Source organism: Chondrus crispus, genomic scaffold (genome assembly GCF_000350225.1).
Source record: "Chondrus crispus Stackhouse genomic scaffold, scaffold_81, whole genome shotgun sequence".
NCBI classification, from domain to species: Eukaryota; Rhodophyta; class Florideophyceae; order Gigartinales; family Gigartinaceae; genus Chondrus; species Chondrus crispus.
The window spans coordinates 215379-235190 of NW_005178735.1; the positions used below are offsets into that span (position 1 = coordinate 215379).

Below are 19812 nucleotides of genomic sequence, written 5' to 3' on the forward strand. Positions count from 1 at the left end.
AGCCTCGACTGGCCTCTGGTTCGCCGCATGTATTTGAAACCGTCGGCATGGGGCTCAAACGGTGCGGCATCAGCCTTCCCTTCAAGGCCCCCACGTACGCCACCATCGCGGGGCTCCTCACCGTTGAGGACGAACCATACGCAAAGGACCTCGCCAACAAGCTTGCAGACGCCGTCGGGAAGGACATGGCCGCCGCTATACGCGACGGCCACTCTGGCGTCGCACGGAGATCGTTGCGCTTTTTGGCCTGTCTCTCATGCAGCGCAATGGTGTCGCCCATTTCGGTAGCCGAATACATTCTCGTTTTGCTCGACGCCGCCTTGCACGAACTCACTCAAGCCAATCGCTCAGAGTATGGCGTGCACTGTCGCGGCGAGTTTTTGGCCGAAATCGCCTTGAACGCCTTGCCGTGGGCTGCGCCTCTGCTCGCCGAGCGAGCGCCGGAGGAACTCGCCAAAATTCTCGACGCCGCACGCAACATCGCAGAGGCCTGGAAGGCCAGTACCTGGAGATGCGTTGCTCCAGCCACAAGTAAGAGGTGCGTTGAGGTCTTTTCAGAGCTTCTCGAGGCCACTTTTGTGCTCAAGAACAATGACTGGCAGTGTGCCGAGACCATCATTCCGAGACCATATGAAGAATTTGGCGTCGAGCTCAGCGGGGGTCATGAGATTCTCATGGCTCCGCTTGTCATTCCAGGACATTCCAAGCTCACGAGGTACTCGGCGCCGCGTTTTCGCCTGTTCTTGGTGAATCCGAAACCGGAGGCGAGGGACCTGCAAAAGGGATTGAATGGCGAAAAGGGCAAAGCAAGCGTGACTGGAAAAAGCGACGTCAAAGGGCAGACTCAAACCCCAAAAACGGAAAAGGGAGGTGAAGACTCGCAAGATGTTGCAATGACGGATGGTGATCAGGTTAAAAAGTTAGACACTGATGTAGGAATGAGTTCTTCAAAGGGCATCACCGCCGACCCTGGCCCCATCAATGGAGAAGTGAAGCAACCCAAACCCGAAGGACCAGATATGAAAGGGGGCGACAGCAAGCTTTTCACCATGGGTCTTGCCTCCGATCGAACACTGATGGAGAAGCATGTGTTGCGTGCGTACATTGTCGACATTGTAGACAACTTTTCGAGTAATCATGTCATGGCTGCTGAACGACTGCTAACATTTCCAATGCTGAACAACGTGGATGGGGAGATTGTGGAAGGATTGTTCTCGCAACTGTGCGCGATGCCCGACCCGAATTTTGCACCTGTCTACTATGGCACATTGTTTGTCGATTTATGTCGGGTGAAGGATTCTCGTTTACCTGTCAAGCTTCTCACAGCTGTGGAGGCTATGTTTCAGGACGCTGGCTTATTTGACCCGGAATCGTTTGATCGGCTAACCGAATGGTTTTCCTTTCATCTCAGTAATTTTGAGTACAAGTGGAACTGGTCTGACTGGGCTTTATACGCTGACGCAGACATGGTTGAGAAGTTTCCCTTCCGAGCCCTGTTTTGCAAGGATGTGCTATCCAGGTGCATCCGGCTTTCTTACTACGAACGCATTCTTGATATCGTTCCGGAAGAAATGAAGTACTTTCTGCCTCCAAAGCCATCCAGTGGGAACAAGTCTCGCTTTGACGACACAGTGAACGATAGCTTGATGTCAGTAGTGACAGGGAAGGACAAGCAGGAGGCGAAAGTTGTGATGGAACGGCTTTGCACGCTGATTCCAATACGTTCTGTACCCCCAGAGCCAAAATTGCAACAAAAGGCGGAAGCAGATGCGAATAATGGGAGGTTGACTTCTCTTATTCGTGCGATTCTGTTGGCAGGATGTAAAACTTTGTCGCACTTTGACACTGTAGCAGAGCGGTATCTTGCACTGCTTCTCCAAATGGCAGAAGCAGGAGGAGCCGAGGCAAGGCGGTTGGTGACTTTGGAGGTGAGCTGCTTCTGGAGCGAGGTGCACATTCGACAAATGTACGTGTTGGACAAGCTTTCGATGCGCCGGGTGATTGACGGGTTGGCTATTATTGATTCTGTTCTTTCCGAGCAACGAGCCGACGGCCAAAATATGGTGGCGTTAGACGACGATGAGTTGAAGAAAAACTTGTCTCAATCGTCACGTTGGGAAATGATACGTCTGGTGATGCAACGGGCTCGGGCACGAGAGAATGGGGCGCGGACGGAGCTGACAGCGGCATCGCAAGCGGCTGCGGCTGCAAACGAAGGAGAAATCGAACGGGCCGAAGCGCGGTTGGAAAATGCCAAGTCGGGGACGGAACGGGCAAAGAAGGAGATCTCAGAATTACTGCTCTTCTCCTTCCGACGTCTGTTTTACCTGTGTCAAAAGCTACTGAGGAAGGATAAGAGCAGCGAAGACGACGACATGGAGAAGAGCGAGTACAACCAAAACTTGCCTGGTTTTGACGACAAGCCGGTATGGTTTTGGCGGTGCCTCGGGATGATCCGGGAGTTGGCACGCAAGCACCCGAGACATCTGCCAAGCATTGTGGAACAGCTCGAATCGGATACGGGGGACGCGCGCGAACAGCACCAAGAGTTGTGGGATTCGTTCGACATTATCAAGGAAGTGGACGGGTGCGCGTTGCTACCAAAAGTGTGGTAGAAATGACGCGTTGACAGATGACACTTGTACCGTAAGGGTATTTGGTAGGCAGATGTGGCGATGGTAGTGATGGCTTGTATCTGTTTTGAGGATACGAAGAAGGGAAGGACAATGGTTTGAGATAGACAAGCTCGATATGAAACAAGTGCTTGTGTATATAATTGACATCAATGTACTGTATAAAGGTGAGATAAGACTCTAGAGGACAACGACCAGCAAATATTGGCGCTTTAGGGAGAGAAATCAACCCTCCGCCGCGCTCTCGACGCTTACGCCACCTTCCACACACACACACTTAGAACCCCTCCCTCCTTGTCGCACGCCCTTCTGTCCGCCCTCGCGCTCACTCGTCATCATACCCCTTATGAAAGCCCGTCGCGCAACCCTCCGCCCCCTGCTCCTCGGCATCACAGCAGTCGTAAAAGTAGGCCGTGCCCCCCTCCCCCTCGCGCACGCGTCCGAAGTGCTTGGAGTTCTCTGCGCCCATCCAGCGCGCGGTGTGAAAACGGCACGCGGCGGCGTGGTTCTCCGCCACCACGTAGCCGCGCTTGCATACGCGGCACACACGCGGCAGTTCGCGCGGCAGTTCGCGCGGGCGCAGCCCGCACCGCGTGGTCGCCGCCGCGCGCTGCCGCGTAGGCGCCAGGGCGCGCGGCGGGAGGAAGGCGAGACGCATGGGAGGTCGCCGGACGCACTGGCGGAGGTGCGGTGCCCCGGCTGGGCGGTATTGGCTCGCCCGGAATGGCATCGGTGTGCATCACGAATCCGCCCCCGCGATTGGTCGCACGCTTTTTAATGCACGCATGCGTCGTGTCGTGCAAGTTTAGACGACAGTAACTTTACACTGCAACCCTCTCAGGCCTCAGGCCCCTTGTCCTCCGCAGACACAAACGCCCACTCTCCCGCTCCTCCCACAGTACCCCCGGCATCTCCCCCCTGCTCCACCCCTTCCGCGCCTCACCGCCGCGCCTCACCGCCCTTTCCGACCGTCGCCCGCACGCTCGCCACCATGTCTGTGGACGCGTCCACGCCGCTCTCGCGGCAGATGTTGCACATCGGCGCGGCCGTGTCCTTCTACTGGTTCATCTCGATCTCGATGGTGTTTGCGAACAAGACGCTGCTGGGCTCGCAGGACATCGCGTCGGCGCCGTTCTTCATTACTTGGTCACAATGTGTGGTCACGGTCGCGTTCTGCTACATGGCCGGCTCGCTCAACGTGCTCGCCGTGCCGCCGTTCGAGGTCCGGCTGGACATCCTTAAGCAGATCCTTTCGCTGTCGTGCATCTTTACCTGCATGATCGTCTTCAACAACCTCTGCCTCAAGTATGTCGAGGTCTCCTTCTACCAGGTCGCCCGCTCGCTCACCATCGTCTTCAACGTCGTCTTCGACCTGCTCGTGCTCGGCCAAACCACCTCCGTCCCGGCCACGCTGTGCTGCGCTCTCGTCGTCTCCGGTTTCGCCTTAGGCAACATCGAGGAGGTGCGCTGGTCGCTCGTCGGTGTTGTCTTCGGCGTCACCTCGTCCTTCTTCGTCGCCATGAATGCCATCTTTGTCAAGAAAAAGTTCGCCCTGGTCGACAACAACCCCTGGAAAATCACCCTTTATAACAACGTCAACGCCTGCTTCCTCTTCCTCCCTTTGATCCTCTTCTCCGGAGAGATTCCGGTCCTGCTCACTTCGCCGCTCACCCGCAGCCTCGAGTACTGGTTTTTGCTCGCCTGCTCAGGCTTGCTGGGTGTCTCCATCTCTTTTGCCTCCGCTGCCCAAATCAAGTATACGTCCCCATTGACTCACAACGTCTCCGCCACGGCCAAGTCGGCTGCCCAGACCATCATTGCTTTGCTGGTCTACAAAAACCCGATTACAAGCTTGGGTGGCTTTTCCGTGTTCATCGTCCTCGCCGGGTCCCTGGCTTATACGCTCGTACGGAGGGCCGAGATGAAAAATAAGGCCGCCGAGCAAGTCGTTGATAAGGCAGAGAATGCAAAAGAGCCTTTGTTCTCTTCCGGTGTCGACCAGAAGGCAGAGAAAGCTTGATACTCTCGTTACGTCTTACTCATATACATACTCACTCATACTGACTCTAGGTACACTCTCCACCATTCGCGTTTCAATATCAAGGCGACTTTTAATTGACTCTTTTAACTCGACAACCCTGCATTCTTGCTAGAACGTTCGTTCACCTTTGGTGTCAGACGAGCGGCTTACCGATAAAAAAAGATCGTGATGTGACAAACTGTCACGACAAACAAATCACAAAAGCAATGCAAGCGGCTCTAAAAGAATGAATAACTTTTACACTGCTAGAAATTTCCGCACCATCAGTGCTCTCCCCACCATCACGAGCTGAAGTCATTTGCCTTTGTATACCATGCGTAGAAGAAGTCCTAATCACACCAACACCAGGACCGGTACCAAAATCATAACTTCTAAGCCTCCATAGCCCCCTCAATACGGCAACCGAGAATAGTCGGACTGCGCGCCCTCCTCGACCAACCTCTTCGTCTTGCCAATATACTTGGACATACCCGAAACCGGCAAGAGCTTATCAGCGCTAACCTCATCCGGGGTGACGATAACCGTTCCTGGAGGCATGAGCTGATAATCAACAGAGGCGCCCTCCGGCTGGGCAATGGAAATGGGCTCATAATCCTCCTGCTTGGCAGCGTTGAAGGGGGGCCCGTACTGCCAGAACGGGAGTTGGTTGACGAGACCCATGGCCTTCCTCCCCCCCGAGGTGCTCGGCAAACACGCACCCACTGCACGGCTAGTGTCCCTCGAATAGGTGCCCGTCGGATATAGCGAGCCCACGGTACTATCCGTAAAGGTCGGGACGGACGGGACGTAAGTCTTCGCAACGCCCTCAGGTTTGTGCATCGGGGTGGAGATCACGGCATCGACGGTATGAATGATGCCGTTGACGCACTCATCGTTACAGCTGTCGTTCAAGATGCGGGTATTGCCGACGCGCACGATCGCACCAAGGCCCTCATAGGGCAGCGGCCCGCCGGGGACGCCGTCCCAGAAGCCGCAGCCGCGGATCTGCTTGGACGTGTAAACGCGGTCGGGGAGGATGTGGCGGGCGATGACGGCGGCGGCTTCCGCGGGACGCGCCAGCAGGTTGGTGACGAAGCCCGGGGGCGTGCTCGCGAAGGCCGCGTCATTGGGCGCAAAGACCGTGCAGTTGGAGACGTCCAAGTCCACGCCCGCAGCTTCGGCCAGCTGGATGAGAGTCTTGTATTTGTTGGCGTCGACAAGGCTCTCCTTCACCGTCTTGCCGTGCTGCATCCGCGGGGCCGGCGCCCGCGCCGGGGTGGCGCGCGGGCGCGCCACGGCGGGGCGCGCCGCGAAGGACGAGTGGCGCGACGTGACGGCGCGCGTGGCGGAGGGACGCGAGTGCGGGAGGGGGGTGGAGACGAATGCCATTGCGACTGAGGTTGGTGAGGAGGAGAGGTTGGACGGCCGGGAAGAACGCGAGGAAAGGAGGAATTGGGGGAGATAGAGGGCGGTAGGGTTCGGGGCAGAATGGGTGATGAGATTTTTCGGAAGCAGCCCGGCATATGCGACACATGTGTAGAGCTCAGATGACCTGAGGATGACCTCGGTGGGCATATCGGGAATTTTCAATACATTTTGGAGGGCCTCCTGCACACACTTGGCGCGAGGGGAATGGGTATTGGTATTGGGTGCAAGGGAGTATTCTTTTCTGTGCTTCGGGTAAGCTTACGTTATGCTTCAGTTGTGCTTTGATTATACTTTGGCTGGGCTTTGTTGTCCTTTGCTGCTTTTTGGATGTGTTCTTGTTGGTTATTCTTTTCAGTCATGTTTTTCGGCTATGCTTTCCGGGCGTACTGTTTCTTTATGCTTTGAATCTCCTTTGATTACGTTTTAGACACGTTACAACTTACTATATGCTCGCTGCTTTCACCCTTATCCCCTCGGTCTCTCACATCACTCACACCAACGTACAGAGGCAATTCGAAAAGCGTCTTCTTCGACCACCACAAGAACTATTTACAAACAAAAAACTCGAACCCATACACTCAAGCTTCACTCGCCGCCTCCCGCCCCCCACCCCACACTTCACAATCAACCTCAAATCTATTCTTCTTTAGCAGCCAGCTCACCCTCTCACCTACACCCTCAAAGCCTCCTTCTCGTCGACCCCTCCACCTTCTTGGTGCATCGAATGCCAAAGCCCCGCTCCAACCGCGTCAATTTCCCCGTCCCCTTCGTCCGCGTCAGACCCTTCCTGCGGAAGCATCCATAAATCGTCGGGCGTCTCATCACACACCTCCTCGTCACGTTCGTGCGGATACATCTTCGGCCACACCTCCTCCATCCCTAGCCCCGCCCCATGCACTCGGCTGCTCACCTCCCCACCTGACATTCCGCTCAAGTCCTGTCCTCCTGAAATATCACTAGACCCGAACTGCAGCTGCCCGCCCATTGACAGGAATGGGTCGCCCGACAGGAACGGAAACATCGTCCCAGCGGGGGAGAATCCGCCTTGCGCCGCCGTCCCGGGCCCGTTTTGTAGACACTCTTCTTGTCCTGTTGTGCTGTGCGAAACCCCATTATCATAGTCTTGTGCTTCACACCCGGTTAATGGATTGCCTGAAAGATCCGAAGTTCTTCCTATCATCATAGGCTCTACATGTTTTTCGTGTGTGCTATTTCCTGCAGTGATGTCATCCAGTAACAGTCTCGTGTCTGTCATTCTCGAATGTTCGCCGACGAGTGACGAGTGGTACTGCCGCTCGAGTCGCATCTTCTGTCCCCCCCGCATGTCTGTATGGCTTCTGCCTAAATGTGAATCCACTTCCTTACTTTCCAAGATGGTTATGCCCTTGCGCAGGTCGTGTAACTTTGCGATTTTCTTGCGAAACTTGGTCGCCCCGTTCTTCTTTTGCGATAAACTAGAGGTTGCCCAGTTCTTCGCCGTTCGTTTCTCCGCACCCTGAGCCACCGGTTGCGCAAGCGTAGTCTTTCCGCTGCTGGCCCCGCTCGATTTTGGTATCCCTTTGCTCTTCTTCCCGTTCGACCCGTCCCCAGCTTCGCCCTTCCGCTTCCTATGGTTGATCAGCTTGAGTCTTCGCCGGTCTGACGTCCGGTTATAGATCACGCACTGCGCTCTCTGCGGGCATTGCCCGCGGCAATGAGGACATTCCCACGTGCCTGGTGGTGCTTCCCGTGCCGCGTTGAGGTCCCACCGGAATTGGAGAAAGCATTTCGTGCAGATTGTTTTACGGCACCGCCCTTTCTGCAGATTGCCGCAGACTTGGTGAGGAGAGCCTTCAGTAGGACGCCGAGAGCAGATGTGGCAATGCTGGCTGGGAACGGCCTGAGTGTACGTTCGAGGTTTTCGCTTTTCCGCGCGTCGTGTCGGCGTGGACTTTGATGGCCCCGGTCCTTGCCCTGCAGATAGACAGTCGCCATTTGCTTGCTTTTGGAGGACAGGCTCTATTTTGGTCGGTGTTGTGCAGGCCTGCAGCATTTCCGTCCCAGGAGCTGAGCAAAGCTCCTTCTTCTCTACAGGGAAGGTTTGGGATGCAGACTTCGGAAGCGTGTGTATTTGAGAGAGTGTTTTAGTTGCGGAATTCGTCGGCAGCTGAGGGAAATGTGAAGTCGTTGGCGGTTGGACCGTTTCCCATCGAACGGGAAAGGACGTAGGGGACTGCTTTTCGACGTTCAAGGTGTCTAGAATTTCAGGAACGTTATGCATCAATTCATCATCACCGAGAAAGTTGTCAATAAAATCGGTAATATCCAGTTGGCTCGCCTTTGAGTCACAACCCTGCACCTGTGGAGGTTCGTTGAACAATGAGGCTGGTATTTTCGAGGTGATGCTTTCTGGAGAATGATATACGGTGGGATTAGCACGTGGTATAACGGCCGCAGTTGCGCCAATCTTCCGTGGGCTCGAGGAGCTCGAATTGCCATTTGAGCCTTCTGCAGAGTTTCCGAAATAAGTTTCATCGCTTGAACAATTATGACGACGGAGGTGATCCGTTATGGAATCAACATTGATGTATAAATGCCCGTCATGGTCCTCAGATAGAGCATTGAGGTCTCTTTGTCCAAGATCTGATTGGCTGGATTCTGAAACTTGAAAGAAAGAGGCTCCGAGCTGGCTTTCATCTCCAAGCACAGGTACTTGGGTTTGACTTTCTGTCATCACTATGTATCTGGGGCGAGAGAAGATCAAGCTCGAGCCGTAGGCTCGAGTTGCCGAAGGGCGGCTTGGACAGCTCTAGGAAGCGTTCCGAGAGAAAGAGTGTGAGCGGGATATACCTATGCGGTTGTCCCGCTGAAGTAGAACATCTAGTAGTTATCCATCAAGGTTGTACCGGTTCCTTGTACGGAGCAAAACGTTTATTATCTAGTCGGTGTTCGAAAAGTAGCTAACGTCGCAATTCACCAGTAATGCAGAGGTTTGGTAATGCATTCCCTACTCCGAGTTGCAGGTGTCCGAGGTGAACACGTTGCCTCACTATTATATCCATCAGGTGAACGAATGCTAATACGAAAACATTAGAAAGCAGGATGTGATATGCTTTTTTTAATCTTCGAAGGCTACGGAGGTATCCGGACGCAGGTAATCGTACGTTTTGGGTCATGAATCGAGAGACTGGATAATAGATATGCATTTCACTCCTGCGGGTGTTTTGAAGCAGTTTTGAAGCAGTGAAAAAGGAGGATTTTTGACAAGCACAGTAAATATGGAGTCGTGTTCATTGTCGAACATCTGTGAGTTTAGTGCACCTAAAAGGAATAATTAATATATATAAAAAAGAGTCTGCCCCCGTGATAGACCACCGATCGACGGAACACGACGTTTTCGGGAACGAAAAGGACGCATATATTGAAAAATTGAAAAGTTTACGTCGAGTGAATCGCCACAGTGTAGAATGCAACTAAAAAACAGAAAAGAGAGAGGACGTGTGGTATAAGGAAGAGGTGAAGATTTTTTTTGGAGTGGATATTATTGGAAAAAAGCATGGGAAGGTAACACGTGTTATACTGTATTGAAAGCTTCGAAACGGGCTTTTTTACTCACAACATGCGGCATCAAAACTAAGGACAATTGATGTCCTCGGTATGCAACGTAAGATGACTGGCGAGAGAGAATGCCGCACGACAGTCTGTGCATAGTGAGACACGCTCAACAAGGAACGATCATGTGGCGTGCAAAACAACAGTAAGTAAGCTGTCACATGGGAGAGTATTTTAGATAGGCGAGACCGAAGGCACTGTTGATCCTATTGCATGCCGTCATGGAGTCGAAGGTTGCATATATGCAAAGGATTGGCTAGGCATGCAGAGAACAGATGACTTTTCTTCTCTGAAACGTTGTTGATGTACTACATCAGATTCTGCACGTTGTTGCTTCCGTATCGTGAATGGTACGAGTTTTGTTGGAAACCGACCCCTGGAGAATGCCTTGACCGCTGTTTCGTATAACTGTTTACATCGGTTGCAATGGTTCACTGAATATGAATGGTATGTGTTTCGATGGACAACATAGAAAAGGTTGGTGGCATTATCGACGGTGCTAGTACAAACGAATTGGCCATTTGGCGAGTGATGGTTGGCTAACAAGTCAGATAGAGTATAAACGAATGGTGGACAAGGATTTGATATGACGTCCAACTGAATCGCAGAGATGCGCCGCCCGGACAATTAGCGAATCAGAATGCCCTCCACGCCCAGTAAAGATTTTCGCCGACCGCCGGTCACATACCCAGATCCCCTCTCAACTCCTTTAACAACAACGCCTTCTCCCAACTCCGCAGCCGCCGCCCTGAGCATTCGACCCCCGTACCCCCACCCCCCCCTACCTCCACAAACACAACTTCAGTTCAATTCTTCCCCCCACCCCCACCCAAAACCACACAATGGCATCCTCAAGCGCCGCTCCCACCACAATGAAGCTCTCCCCCAAGCCCGGCTTCACCAAGCCATCCGGCCCCGTCGCCCTTATCATCATGGACGGCGTCGGCCAAGCCCCCGACACCGCATGGAACGCCGTCACCCAATCTCGCACCCCCTTCCTCGACAAGCTCATGTCCGGCGAGGGCCCTGACGGCGCCACCGCCCTCTTCACTGAGCTCGACGCCTCCGGCAAGTCCGTGGGCCTCCCGACTATGGGCGACATGGGCAACTCTGAAGTCGGACACAACGCCCTCGGCGCGGGGCGCGTCTTCGATCAAGGAGCAAAGCTCGTCAACAAAGCCTTCAGCAGTGGCGATTTCAAGTCCGACGTCTGGAAATGGCTCATGGAGCCGCTCACCGACGGCGCCACTCTCCATCTCCTCGGCTTGTATTCTGACGGTAATGTGCATGCCCATGTCAACCATGTGTTCCAGCTCATCGATGGCGCCATCGATGACGGCGCGAAGCGCATTCGCGTCCATGTGCTCGCTGATGGCCGCGATGTCAGCGAGCGCTCGGCCCTGGACTACTTCGGCCCGCTAGAGAAGCGCCTCGAAGCGATCCGTGAGTCCGGCGTCGACGTCCGCGTCGCAAGCGGCGGCGGTCGTATGGTGTGCACCATGGATAGGTATGAGGCCGATTGGGGAATGGTCGAGAGAGGCTGGGCCGCCCATTGTTTGGGCGATACCGAAAACATTCAGACCTTTTCTTCCTCAGTTGACGCCGTGCAGGGCTTTTACAAGGATGAAAAGATGACTGATCAGTACTTTCCGCCGTTCGTCGTCGTGGATGACAACGGCGATGCCGTCGGACCCATTCAGGATAACGACTCAGTGCTGTTCTGGAACTTCCGCGGCGATCGCGCCATCGAGATCTCGACCGCATTCGAGGCTGAAGAGGGTGAGTTTACCCACTTTGATCGCAAGCGCGTCCCGAAGGTCCGCTACGCCGGCATGATGCAGTATGATGGCGACGCTGGTATTCCGAAGCGCTTCCTCGTCTCGTCACCTCAGATCGAGCGCACTGTCGCTGAGTATGTCGTGAAGAACGGCATGAAGCGTTTCTCCGTGTCGGAGACGCAGAAGTACGGCCACGTCACATACTTTTACAACGGGAATCGGGCCGCCAAGTTCGACGAGAACATGGAGAAATACACGTGCGTGCCGTCGTACAAGCAGCGCGAGCAGACCAGGCCCTGGATGAAGGCAGCTGAGATCTCGGACGAGATCGTTAAGGATCTTGACGAGTTTAAGCCGGATCTTATGGTCGTCAACTATGCTAATGGAGACATGGTGGGGCACACGGGGCACATGATTGCCGCGCGTATGGCGATGGAATGCGTGGATCTGTGCCTCGCGCGTGTCATACCGGAGATTATTAGCCGCGGAGGGGTAGTAGTGCTCACCGCCGATCATGGCAATTGCGATATCATGGCCGAGTGCGGAAAGGACGGAAATCCGAAGCCGGGGTCGCAGCCTGAAGGATGGAGGGCGAAGGTGTCGCACACGAAGCAACAAGTGCCGTGCGTGGTGACTGGGAATGGGATTGAAAACTACGAGCTCAACGAATCTGCACGGTGGGGCGACGACCCGGACTGCAAGGCTGCGGGTATTGCTAACCTGGGAGCTACAGTACTCAACTTGCTGGGGTTAGAGGAGCCCTCTGACTTCCTGCCATCGATCCTTAAAGCGAAGGCGTAAGGTATGTCTTCAACTGAGTGGACGACTTGCCTAGTGAAATTTAGTGCGTTTTCCCTGATTTTGTTTGTAACTGACTGCAACGGGAGCGTTGAGTTAGATCTAGTTGGATAATAAGGTAAAGATGTTGCGAGATAAAATTGACACAAATGTGAGAGTGAGCTGGCGGTGAGATTAGTACGAGATGAATGTGGAATAACAAAACTGTTAGGTCTTATTCGTTTTCAAACGGGATAACGCGCCCCAAAATGGCCTCCTCCCTAATCGAGGCGAGCATCCTCGGGATTTCCTTAAACACCTTCCGCTCGACCAAGTACATAGGGAAGAGTGGAAACGGCATGGCGACGAGTTCATAATCGAGTCTCACTCCCCCCTCGACCTCGCTAACCGAATAACTCCCGACAAACTCCGAAAAGTCTCTCCCCTCGACCCTCGAGAAGGAAATAAATCTGTCCTCCTCCCTCTCGTGCACCTGGACCAGCATGCGCGATCTGAGTCCGAGCTTGTTCGAAATGATGCCGACCTGGTCCAGATACACGACGCCATCGCGGTCCTCGACGGTGCTGGACACGATGTTGGGCATGTAGCGCTCGATGCGGTCGTACGACGTGAGGACGCGCCACACGCGCGCAGGCGTGGCCGCGATGTCGACGCCGCCAACCACGCGGCGGCGGCGGCGGCCCAGTGACTCCGCGCGCAGCGAGACCTTGACGGGGTGGTGGCGGTCCGCCGGCACGGTGGACGGCACCCGGATCACCTCGTCCTTGAGGACGCCGGCCGCGGAAGTCGCGCAGAGAGGGGGATGGGGGGCCGCCACGCGGCGCGCCGTGCGGCAAGGCGTGGCCGCCACGCGGTTGCGCCGGCGCGCGTGGGCCAGCGGCGGCGGGCGCGCGGAGAGACGGACGGGGAGAGAGGCTTGGAAAGCAGGGCGCCGAGACATTGTGGGGTGAGGTGCGGATGAAGGGCGGGAGAGAGGGAGTGCTCGTTGTTGAAGGTGAGGGTCGCGGGAGAGGGCTTTGAGGACTTTGGGCGTTGACGGTGAGAGCACCGCCAGGTGCGGTGGGGGACGCGGAGATTGAGGCAGATTGGTGATTCCCGCGCCTTTCGCCTGTGGCATGGGCGATCGTGGGAACGTTGAAAATTATGCAGAAACACTCTTGGCCGAACACCTGGCGCGTTGTGACTGGCCCACTCTCAACGGCGTGTGGTGCTCCCGTAATTATGTTTTCTCGAATGTAATTCCTTTTCAGTTCGTATGATCCGCCCGTCGGCGGACACCTGTCCGGCCGCCGGCGACGTCGCCTGCCGCCGATGCCATTGTCCCCCTGACCATCTCTCTCAACGTTTTCTCTCGCAGCCCCCATTCCCAACCTCGCTATTCTCGCCCGCAACATCCATTGCATCGCAAACTTGTCCGCTTGCGCCGCCAGTTGCAATCTAAGAAATGGTAAGTCGTTCCTTCACCCATCCTGTCCGAATCTGCTCTCCGCCGCTTTCGATGCCGATCGATCCCGCGACAAGGCCTGCACCCCCGACGACGCCGGTAGTGCCAGGCCGCCGTCCGGTCACGCTTGCTTCCATGTTGAGAAGAATTGATCTGCGACAATGTGTGAATCGCCGGGTGCGCAACGCCTCGGGCGGAAGAGCGAATGCAGCGACCTATTCGGTGATCCGAGCGCCGCCCCGACCCCCCCCCCACCCCTACGAGACTAACCCTCCCTCTCTCCACGCGGCACACAAAAGGCCAAGGACAGAAAGCCGAAAGGCTCCGAGGTCGTGACGCGCGACTACACGATCCACCTGCACCCGAAGCTGCGCAAGTACGGCTTTAAGCGCAAGGCGCCGCGCGCGGTCAAGGTCATCCGTGATTTTGCGACCAAGACAATGGGCACGTCGGACGTGCGCGTGGACACGCGCCTCAACAAGGAGATCTGGAAGACCGGCGTGCGCAACGTGCCCTACCGCATCCGCGTCCGCCTCTCCCGCAAGAGGAACGACGACGAGGACGCAAAGGAACCGCTCTACACCCTCGCCAGCTACGTACCCGTCACCACCTTCAAGGGCCTCCAGACCGTTACCATCGAGGAGTAGGCGCGGCCGCTAATTTTACATAAAACGTTTCGCTTGTCGGTGGTGTCAACTTGTCCAATTGTCTCCCTTGCGTCCCGCTTGTTGTGCGTAGGTGAAAGGATACGATTTCATCATATGAAGCCGTTGCAGCAGCCCTGTTACTTCGATAATTGCCGGAAAATAGTGTCCTGCATGAAGAGCCCTACTGAGTTAATTCAAATTCACATGCTTGCTAACATTCTAAAGCGCAGTGAAGCTATCATTGCAAACCCGACGAATTAGTGCTACCGGTGATGCTTTCCAGGTCGTTGCGCACGGACTCAAGCTCTCGCAGCAGGTCGCTTCCGCGGATCCCCCTCGTCTCGCGCACGACGACCCCCCGTCCGACCGGTTGCCGCGGCCGCATTCGAGCCGGCGCCTCCCGCGGCACGCGCTCCCTCCGAATAATCCGACTGTTGCGCGACGCCTCTGCCAGCCCGCGTTGCGCCCGCATCTGCCTGCGGAACTTGCGGAACGAGGACGTGATCGAGCCAAAGTCCTCCGTCGCCTCGAGCGAATGGTCCGGGAACAGCCGCCCGTCCGTCGCGTCCAGAGTCACGTCCACAGAGCTCTCGTCCCCGGCCATGTGCGGCGGGCTACGCTTCTCGCGCGGGCCTTCCGAGGGCTCGCTCGTCGTCTGAGTCGCGCTCTCGCTCTGTTCAGAGGGGAGGGGGGCGGGGCCACTTTCTTGAAACATCGAGTCCTCCTCCTTGTTCAGAGCGATCAGCATCCCTGTTTGGACGTCCCGCACCGCATCTAGCTGCTCTCGAATCAACGCACCCCATCGGACTTGCCGCTGCTGCTCCGTTCCGTAGGATGCTTTTGAGGATTCAGGGTGCCTCTCGGGGGTCGAATCGATCTCCGTGTGGATGTCCCGCAGTTGTGTTGACACAGATGTTAGAATTGGCTGCACGTGCGGTTTCAGAGCCCAGGTGTTCTCACGCATATTTTCTACCACGGCCTCGAGCCGAACCACTCTCTCTTTCCAAAGCGCACGGGCCCCGAGTAGTTCAGGGAGCAAGTCGTCTGCTGCTGCCTCGCTTTCGTTGTCATCGTCGTTAACGACGTGCGTTGGAGCCTTGTCTAAGTCATCCTGATTTGGTGCTTTCTCAGCCTGAGGCAGTCTTGAAACAAGTGGCGCAGGCAGCACTGCACCTCCACTCGTAGTCGCTTGACGCTGCACTGTAGTCTCAAACTCCAGTTGCCGTCGAACTGTAGAAGGTTCAGGGTCTTGAAGGGCTCCGTTTAGGTCATTTGCCTGGGATTGACCCGTTGGCCTTGCTGCTTGCGAAGTGCTTGCCGGAGCTGGTGCAGATTGCACAATCCGCTGAACGTTTTTACCCCGCGTTTCTACGACCGTGGGATTGAGCACCTGCGGCTCTGGTGTTGGTGAGGACCCACTCCCGCTCTCAGGAGAGACAGAGTGCTCGCGTGAAGAGCGCCTCTTCTTCTTCCTGACCGAAGCTTCAAGTAAGGCATCCAGCGCCGCATTCTTCTTCGCTTCCCTTGCCGTAAACTCCAAATCCCTTGTATGCAGCAAATCCTCTTTCAAATCAATGGTCGTCTTCAAGTTGTGTAAGCTGGCCTTCTCCTCGTCGAGGTCCCTCTGTCTTTGCTCAACAGCCTTCTCCCTCTCTCCCACCGCCGCATGAGCCCTTTGAATGCTGCGCTCTCTCCGCACAAGCATCTTTTCTCCTTGCATAACTGCGCTCTCCTTCCTCCTCCTTCTCTGGTCCGCCTCGATAACATCAGACTCTTTCAACCTCACACTCTCCTCCCTCCGATCCAGGTCTGTCCGGTTGCTCTCAATCTCCGCCCACGCCTTGTCGACATCGCTCTGGACGGCGTTTAAGCTCTGCTGCGCGACATCCAGCCTGCCTTCCGCTGACTTGAGACTCCTCTCCCTCACCCTCAAAGCGCCCTCTTCCTTCTTCATCTGCTTCTCCAACTGCTCCAGGCGGGCTTCCCGGGCGTCTTGCGCCTCCCTCTGCCCCCTGAGAGCGCGGACCATAGCGCAAAGCTCGCGGACGGCGACAATAGCCTCCGCTGCCACAAGCTGCGGCGTAGCATCCTCCGCAGCGCCATCCGGTAGTTCACTTGCCGTCCCTCGCCCTTCCTCCGCAAGCAAGATGGCAAACTCCCCTACGAAGCGCCTCATCGGTTGCACGACGTCCTCAAACTGCAATAATCTTTCCACTCTCTCCTCCCCTTCTCTGACAGCTCTTTCCTTGTTCCCAATTTCCTTATCCCTCTTCCGAACTTCTCTCTCAAGCATCTCGAGCTTATCAGCGGCCGTTCGCAGCACATCTCCCTCCTCGGCAACCTTCGCAGCCCTTTCCTCCGCCGCGGTGGACACCCTCTCGACCTTCCTCAAGCGCTCCTCGGCCTCCTCGAGCGCGGCGAGCATCTCCTCCTTGCGCTTCTCTGTCTCCCGGAGCATGTCCTGCTTCTCCCTGAGCTTCCTCTCGACAGCCGCGGCATTGCGCAGCGTGCCGCGCAGCGCCGAGACCTTCTTCTTCAGGCTCTGCTCGCGCTGGCGCAGGCGCGACTCGCTCTCGGATAGCTTCTCGTGGCGCGACGTGACAGCCTCAAGCAGCGAGGCCATCTCGGAGCGCGCGGTCGACTCGAGGCGTGACAGCGAGTGCGTTCGCGTCTGCAGTGCGGAGAGACGGTGCGACAGGCGGGCCTCAGCCTGCGACAGCTCGTGCGCGCGCAGGTCGAGCGCGGCGGAGCGGTGCTGAAGTTGAGCAGCGTGGTGGTCGAGAAGGGAGGCGCGCGTGGGCGAGGGGGGCATCGCAGCGGTGGGTGCGGCCATTGTGGCGGGCGGGACGGGGGGCAAGGACAGAATGGGAGCGAGGTGATATGGCGAAGAGGATATGTAGTGGGGGTCGGTGAGAGTGCAAGTGACAAGGGAGGTGGGGATGGTGGGGACCCCCGACAGGTTTGTCGATCAGCACAGAAGACGTCTTCTGTGTAACGGCTACTGTAAGTGTGATTTTGCGAAAGCTGTTTTTGGAATAATTTTGAGGGGTGCGCGTGCATTACAGAACCTGATTGGCGGAGAGCTTCGATCTTGACGAAATGCATTTTTATTGGATGTTTCTAATTACAGGTGTCAGCACTTTTTAAAATTAAAGCGTCCCTTCAAAAATTGAGCCATCGCGCGCTTTTTTCATCGCTCCACCCTCATCACCACCGATCCCTTCGTTCTCTCTCCCACCCCGCGTCCCAACCATGACATCCCCAACCGCTTGCGAGCCCGACCCTCCCCCTACCCAACCGCTGACCGCCTCTCTCAAGTCCGACCGCTACTTCACCCTCGGCCTCACGCACACGGCCCGCTTCTTCGCCGACAAAGCCGCCTCCACCTCCCCGACCCCACAGACTCTGCTCCGCCTCGCACGCCACTTTCTCTCCTCATCGCAGCCCCGCCGCGCGCTGCACCTCCTCCAATCGCGCTCGCTCCACAAAACAAACCCCTCGGCCCGCCTCCTCTGCGCGCAAGCCCTCTTCCATCTCAACCAGCTGGACGAATGTCTCGTCATCCTGGGCCCGGACGAGCCGTCCCTCCCCTCCGCAACCCTGTCCCCGCCCTCCCCCACGCCCCACGTCATCGACCAAGCCCTGGAGCATCTCTCCATCAACCCCTCCTACTCCCCCCTGGGCCCCGAGATCGGCGCCGCGCTGTGCGTGCTCCGCGCCCGCGTGTACGAGGCCATGGACAACGCCGCCCCAGCCGTGCTGTGGTACAAGCGCGCGCTCGTCGCGGACATCTACTGCGTCGAGGCCTTCCACGCCCTCACGCAATCCGGCCTGGTCACACGCCACCACGCCGCCCGCTTCGTCTCGGACCTGCTCAACGACTCTGCGCGTCTCCCGCCGGAGCCGCTCGCCTTGTGGCTGCTGGAGTACTACTCGGCCGCCATCGACGCGGCCCACCCCCTCCCCGAGACCGCGCTCGCCGCAGACAACGTCGACGTCCTCAGCGTGCGCGCGCGCCGCCTGTACGACGTGCTCGACTTTTCCGCCTGCGTCGACGTGTGCAAGCGCATTCTGGACGTCGATCCGTTCGTCGCCGGGCCCATCTGGCACACCTATCTCGCGGCCCTGGTCGAGCTGGACGAACGCCAGCACCTCTTCGTGCTCGCCCACTCGCTGGTCGACCGCGATCCGAAGAGCGCCGTCAGCTGGATGGCCGTCGGCTACTACTACTTCGCGTGCGGCAAGGCCGAGGTCGCGCGTCGGTTTCTGCACAAGGCTACCACACTGGACGCACGGTTGGCTCCCGCGTGGGTCGCCGTGGGACACGCGTTCGGCGCGCAGGATGAGAGTGACCAGGCCATGGGCGCGTACCGCACCGCGTCGCGCTTGTTTCCCGGCGCGCAGCAGCCCATGCTGTTCATGGGCATTGAGTACGCCAGGCAGAGCAGCCTGGGGCACGCGGCAATGCTCTTCCAGAGCGCGATGGAGGCGTGCCCGACAGACCCTGCTGCGCCGCACGAGCTTGGGGTCGTGGCGTATCGCAAGGGCGACATGGCGGGCGCCGTGGCACATTTTAGAAAAGCACTTGCGCTGTGGGGGGCCAAGGACGAAATGAGAGAGATGCCCAGCACTGGCGGGAGAAGAGCCGAAGCTGAGGAGGCGACGCTGTTCAATTTGGGGCACTGCTACCGGCGGTTGAGGGAGTTTAAGAACGCCAAGAGATGCTACGAGCGCGCGTTGGGGCTCCAACCAAGATCAGGGTCCACGTGCACGGCGTTGGGGATGACGCTGCATGCAATGATGGATGTGGAAGGAGCCGTGGTGATGTATCACCGGGCGCTGAGGTATTGCCCGGAGGACGCGAATTGTGGGGAACTGCTGGAGAGAGCGTTAGAGGATAGATGTTGATGAGCGCCGCGAGGGGGAGATTAGGCGGATGGAGTGTACAGGATACAGCGATCGCAAGCGTCGTCGCTTGGGCAAGGGAGGGGGGAGATCGGAGAGGGTGCAGGGTGCAGATGGTTTGACGGCAAGGTGAGCGGAAGAATTGGGGCAATGGCGGGCTATAGAATTGAACTCTGGCGGTGCTGGCGGGCCAATTTTGCAACCAATCGGCCTTGTTTGTGGCGCCATCCCTTTGATCCGCCGTATACAGTACCCTTGGTACAGGGTATTCTGTATCCCTGGAGCACCGACCACTTGCCCAAGTCTAGAGCTAGCTAGAGAGAGACACAAGCAACTTACCCCCTTTCTTCATCACCACCACCTCCTGCTCACAACTCTCGCGCAAAGATGCCCAATGCAACCGAACCTACGGCCACGCGCGCCACCCCACCCGCACCGGCCCCAAACCCCGCTACGAAGGGCTGCGCCGTCACCGGTACGTCCCCCACCCACACCCTCCATCCACGCCCTCCATCCACGCCCTCCATCCACGCCCTGACACATGCGTCCCCAACCGACTAACGGGAGC

General features: G+C 56.9%; 6 protein-coding genes; 3 read left to right on the forward strand and 3 right to left on the reverse strand.

Annotated features, from left to right (window-relative positions):
* Nucleotides 1–47: 47 nt before the first annotated feature.
* CHC_T00010155001 (Nuclear cap-binding protein subunit, putative) lies at nt 48–2615 on the forward strand. Its single transcript, XM_005711388.1, has 2 exons — nt 48–783; nt 1018–2615. The coding sequence occupies exons 1-2, from the start codon at nt 48–50 to the stop codon at nt 2613–2615; spliced, it is 2334 nt and encodes a 777-aa protein (XP_005711445.1).
* A 2449-nt stretch (nt 2616–5064) lies between these two features.
* Nucleotides 5065–5904, reverse strand: CHC_T00007705001 (hypothetical protein). The gene has a single exon (XM_005711389.1). It carries the CDS (start codon nt 5902–5904, stop codon nt 5065–5067), a length of 840 nt encoding a protein of 279 aa, XP_005711446.1.
* Nucleotides 5905–6455: 551 nt separating this feature from the next.
* Nucleotides 6456–8794, reverse strand: CHC_T00007706001 (hypothetical protein). XM_005711390.1 is given in 2 exon segments: nt 6456–6751; nt 6752–8794. 1 exon segment carries the CDS (start codon nt 8792–8794, stop codon nt 6752–6754), a length of 2043 nt encoding a protein of 680 aa, XP_005711447.1. The 3' UTR covers nt 6456–6751.
* Nucleotides 8795–10544: 1750 nt separating this feature from the next.
* Nucleotides 10545–12403, forward strand: CHC_T00007707001 (hypothetical protein). XM_005711391.1 is given in 2 exon segments: nt 10545–12251; nt 12252–12403. 1 exon segment carries the CDS (start codon nt 10545–10547, stop codon nt 12249–12251), a length of 1707 nt encoding a protein of 568 aa, XP_005711448.1. The 3' UTR covers nt 12252–12403.
* Nucleotides 12404–13601: 1198 nt separating this feature from the next.
* CHC_T00009180001 (60S ribosomal protein L31) lies at nt 13602–14394 on the forward strand. XM_005711392.1 is given in 4 exon segments: nt 13602–13692; nt 13693–13695; nt 13992–14339; nt 14340–14394. 2 exon segments carry the CDS (start codon nt 13693–13695, stop codon nt 14337–14339), a joined length of 351 nt encoding a protein of 116 aa, XP_005711449.1. The 5' UTR covers nt 13602–13692; the 3' UTR covers nt 14340–14394.
* A 183-nt stretch (nt 14395–14577) lies between these two features.
* Nucleotides 14578–17172, reverse strand: CHC_T00007708001 (hypothetical protein). Its single transcript, XM_005711393.1, has one exon. The coding sequence runs from the start codon at nt 17170–17172 to the stop codon at nt 14578–14580; it is 2595 nt and encodes an 864-aa protein (XP_005711450.1).
* Nucleotides 17173–19812: the final 2640 nt, after the last annotated feature.

Bases quoted from the DNA above. Each gene is read 5' to 3' on its own strand.
- CHC_T00010155001 (XM_005711388.1), top strand. From the start codon at position 48: ATGGGGCTCAAACGGTGCGGCATCAGCCTTCCCTTCAAGGCCCCCACG. The intron at 784-1,017 runs GATTGAATGGCG...CCGAAGGACCAG, and splicing joins GGCGAGGGACCTGCAAAAGG to ATATGAAAGGGGGCGACAGC.
- CHC_T00007708001 (XM_005711393.1), bottom strand. From the start codon at position 17,172: ATGGCCGCACCCACCGCTGCGATGCCCCCCTCGCCCACGCGCGCCTCC.
- CHC_T00007707001 (XM_005711391.1), top strand. From the start codon at position 10,545: ATGAAGCTCTCCCCCAAGCCCGGCTTCACCAAGCCATCCGGCCCCGTC.
- CHC_T00007706001 (XM_005711390.1), bottom strand. From the start codon at position 8,794: ATGACAGAAAGTCAAACCCAAGTACCTGTGCTTGGAGATGAAAGCCAG.
- CHC_T00007705001 (XM_005711389.1), bottom strand. From the start codon at position 5,904: ATGCAGCACGGCAAGACGGTGAAGGAGAGCCTTGTCGACGCCAACAAA.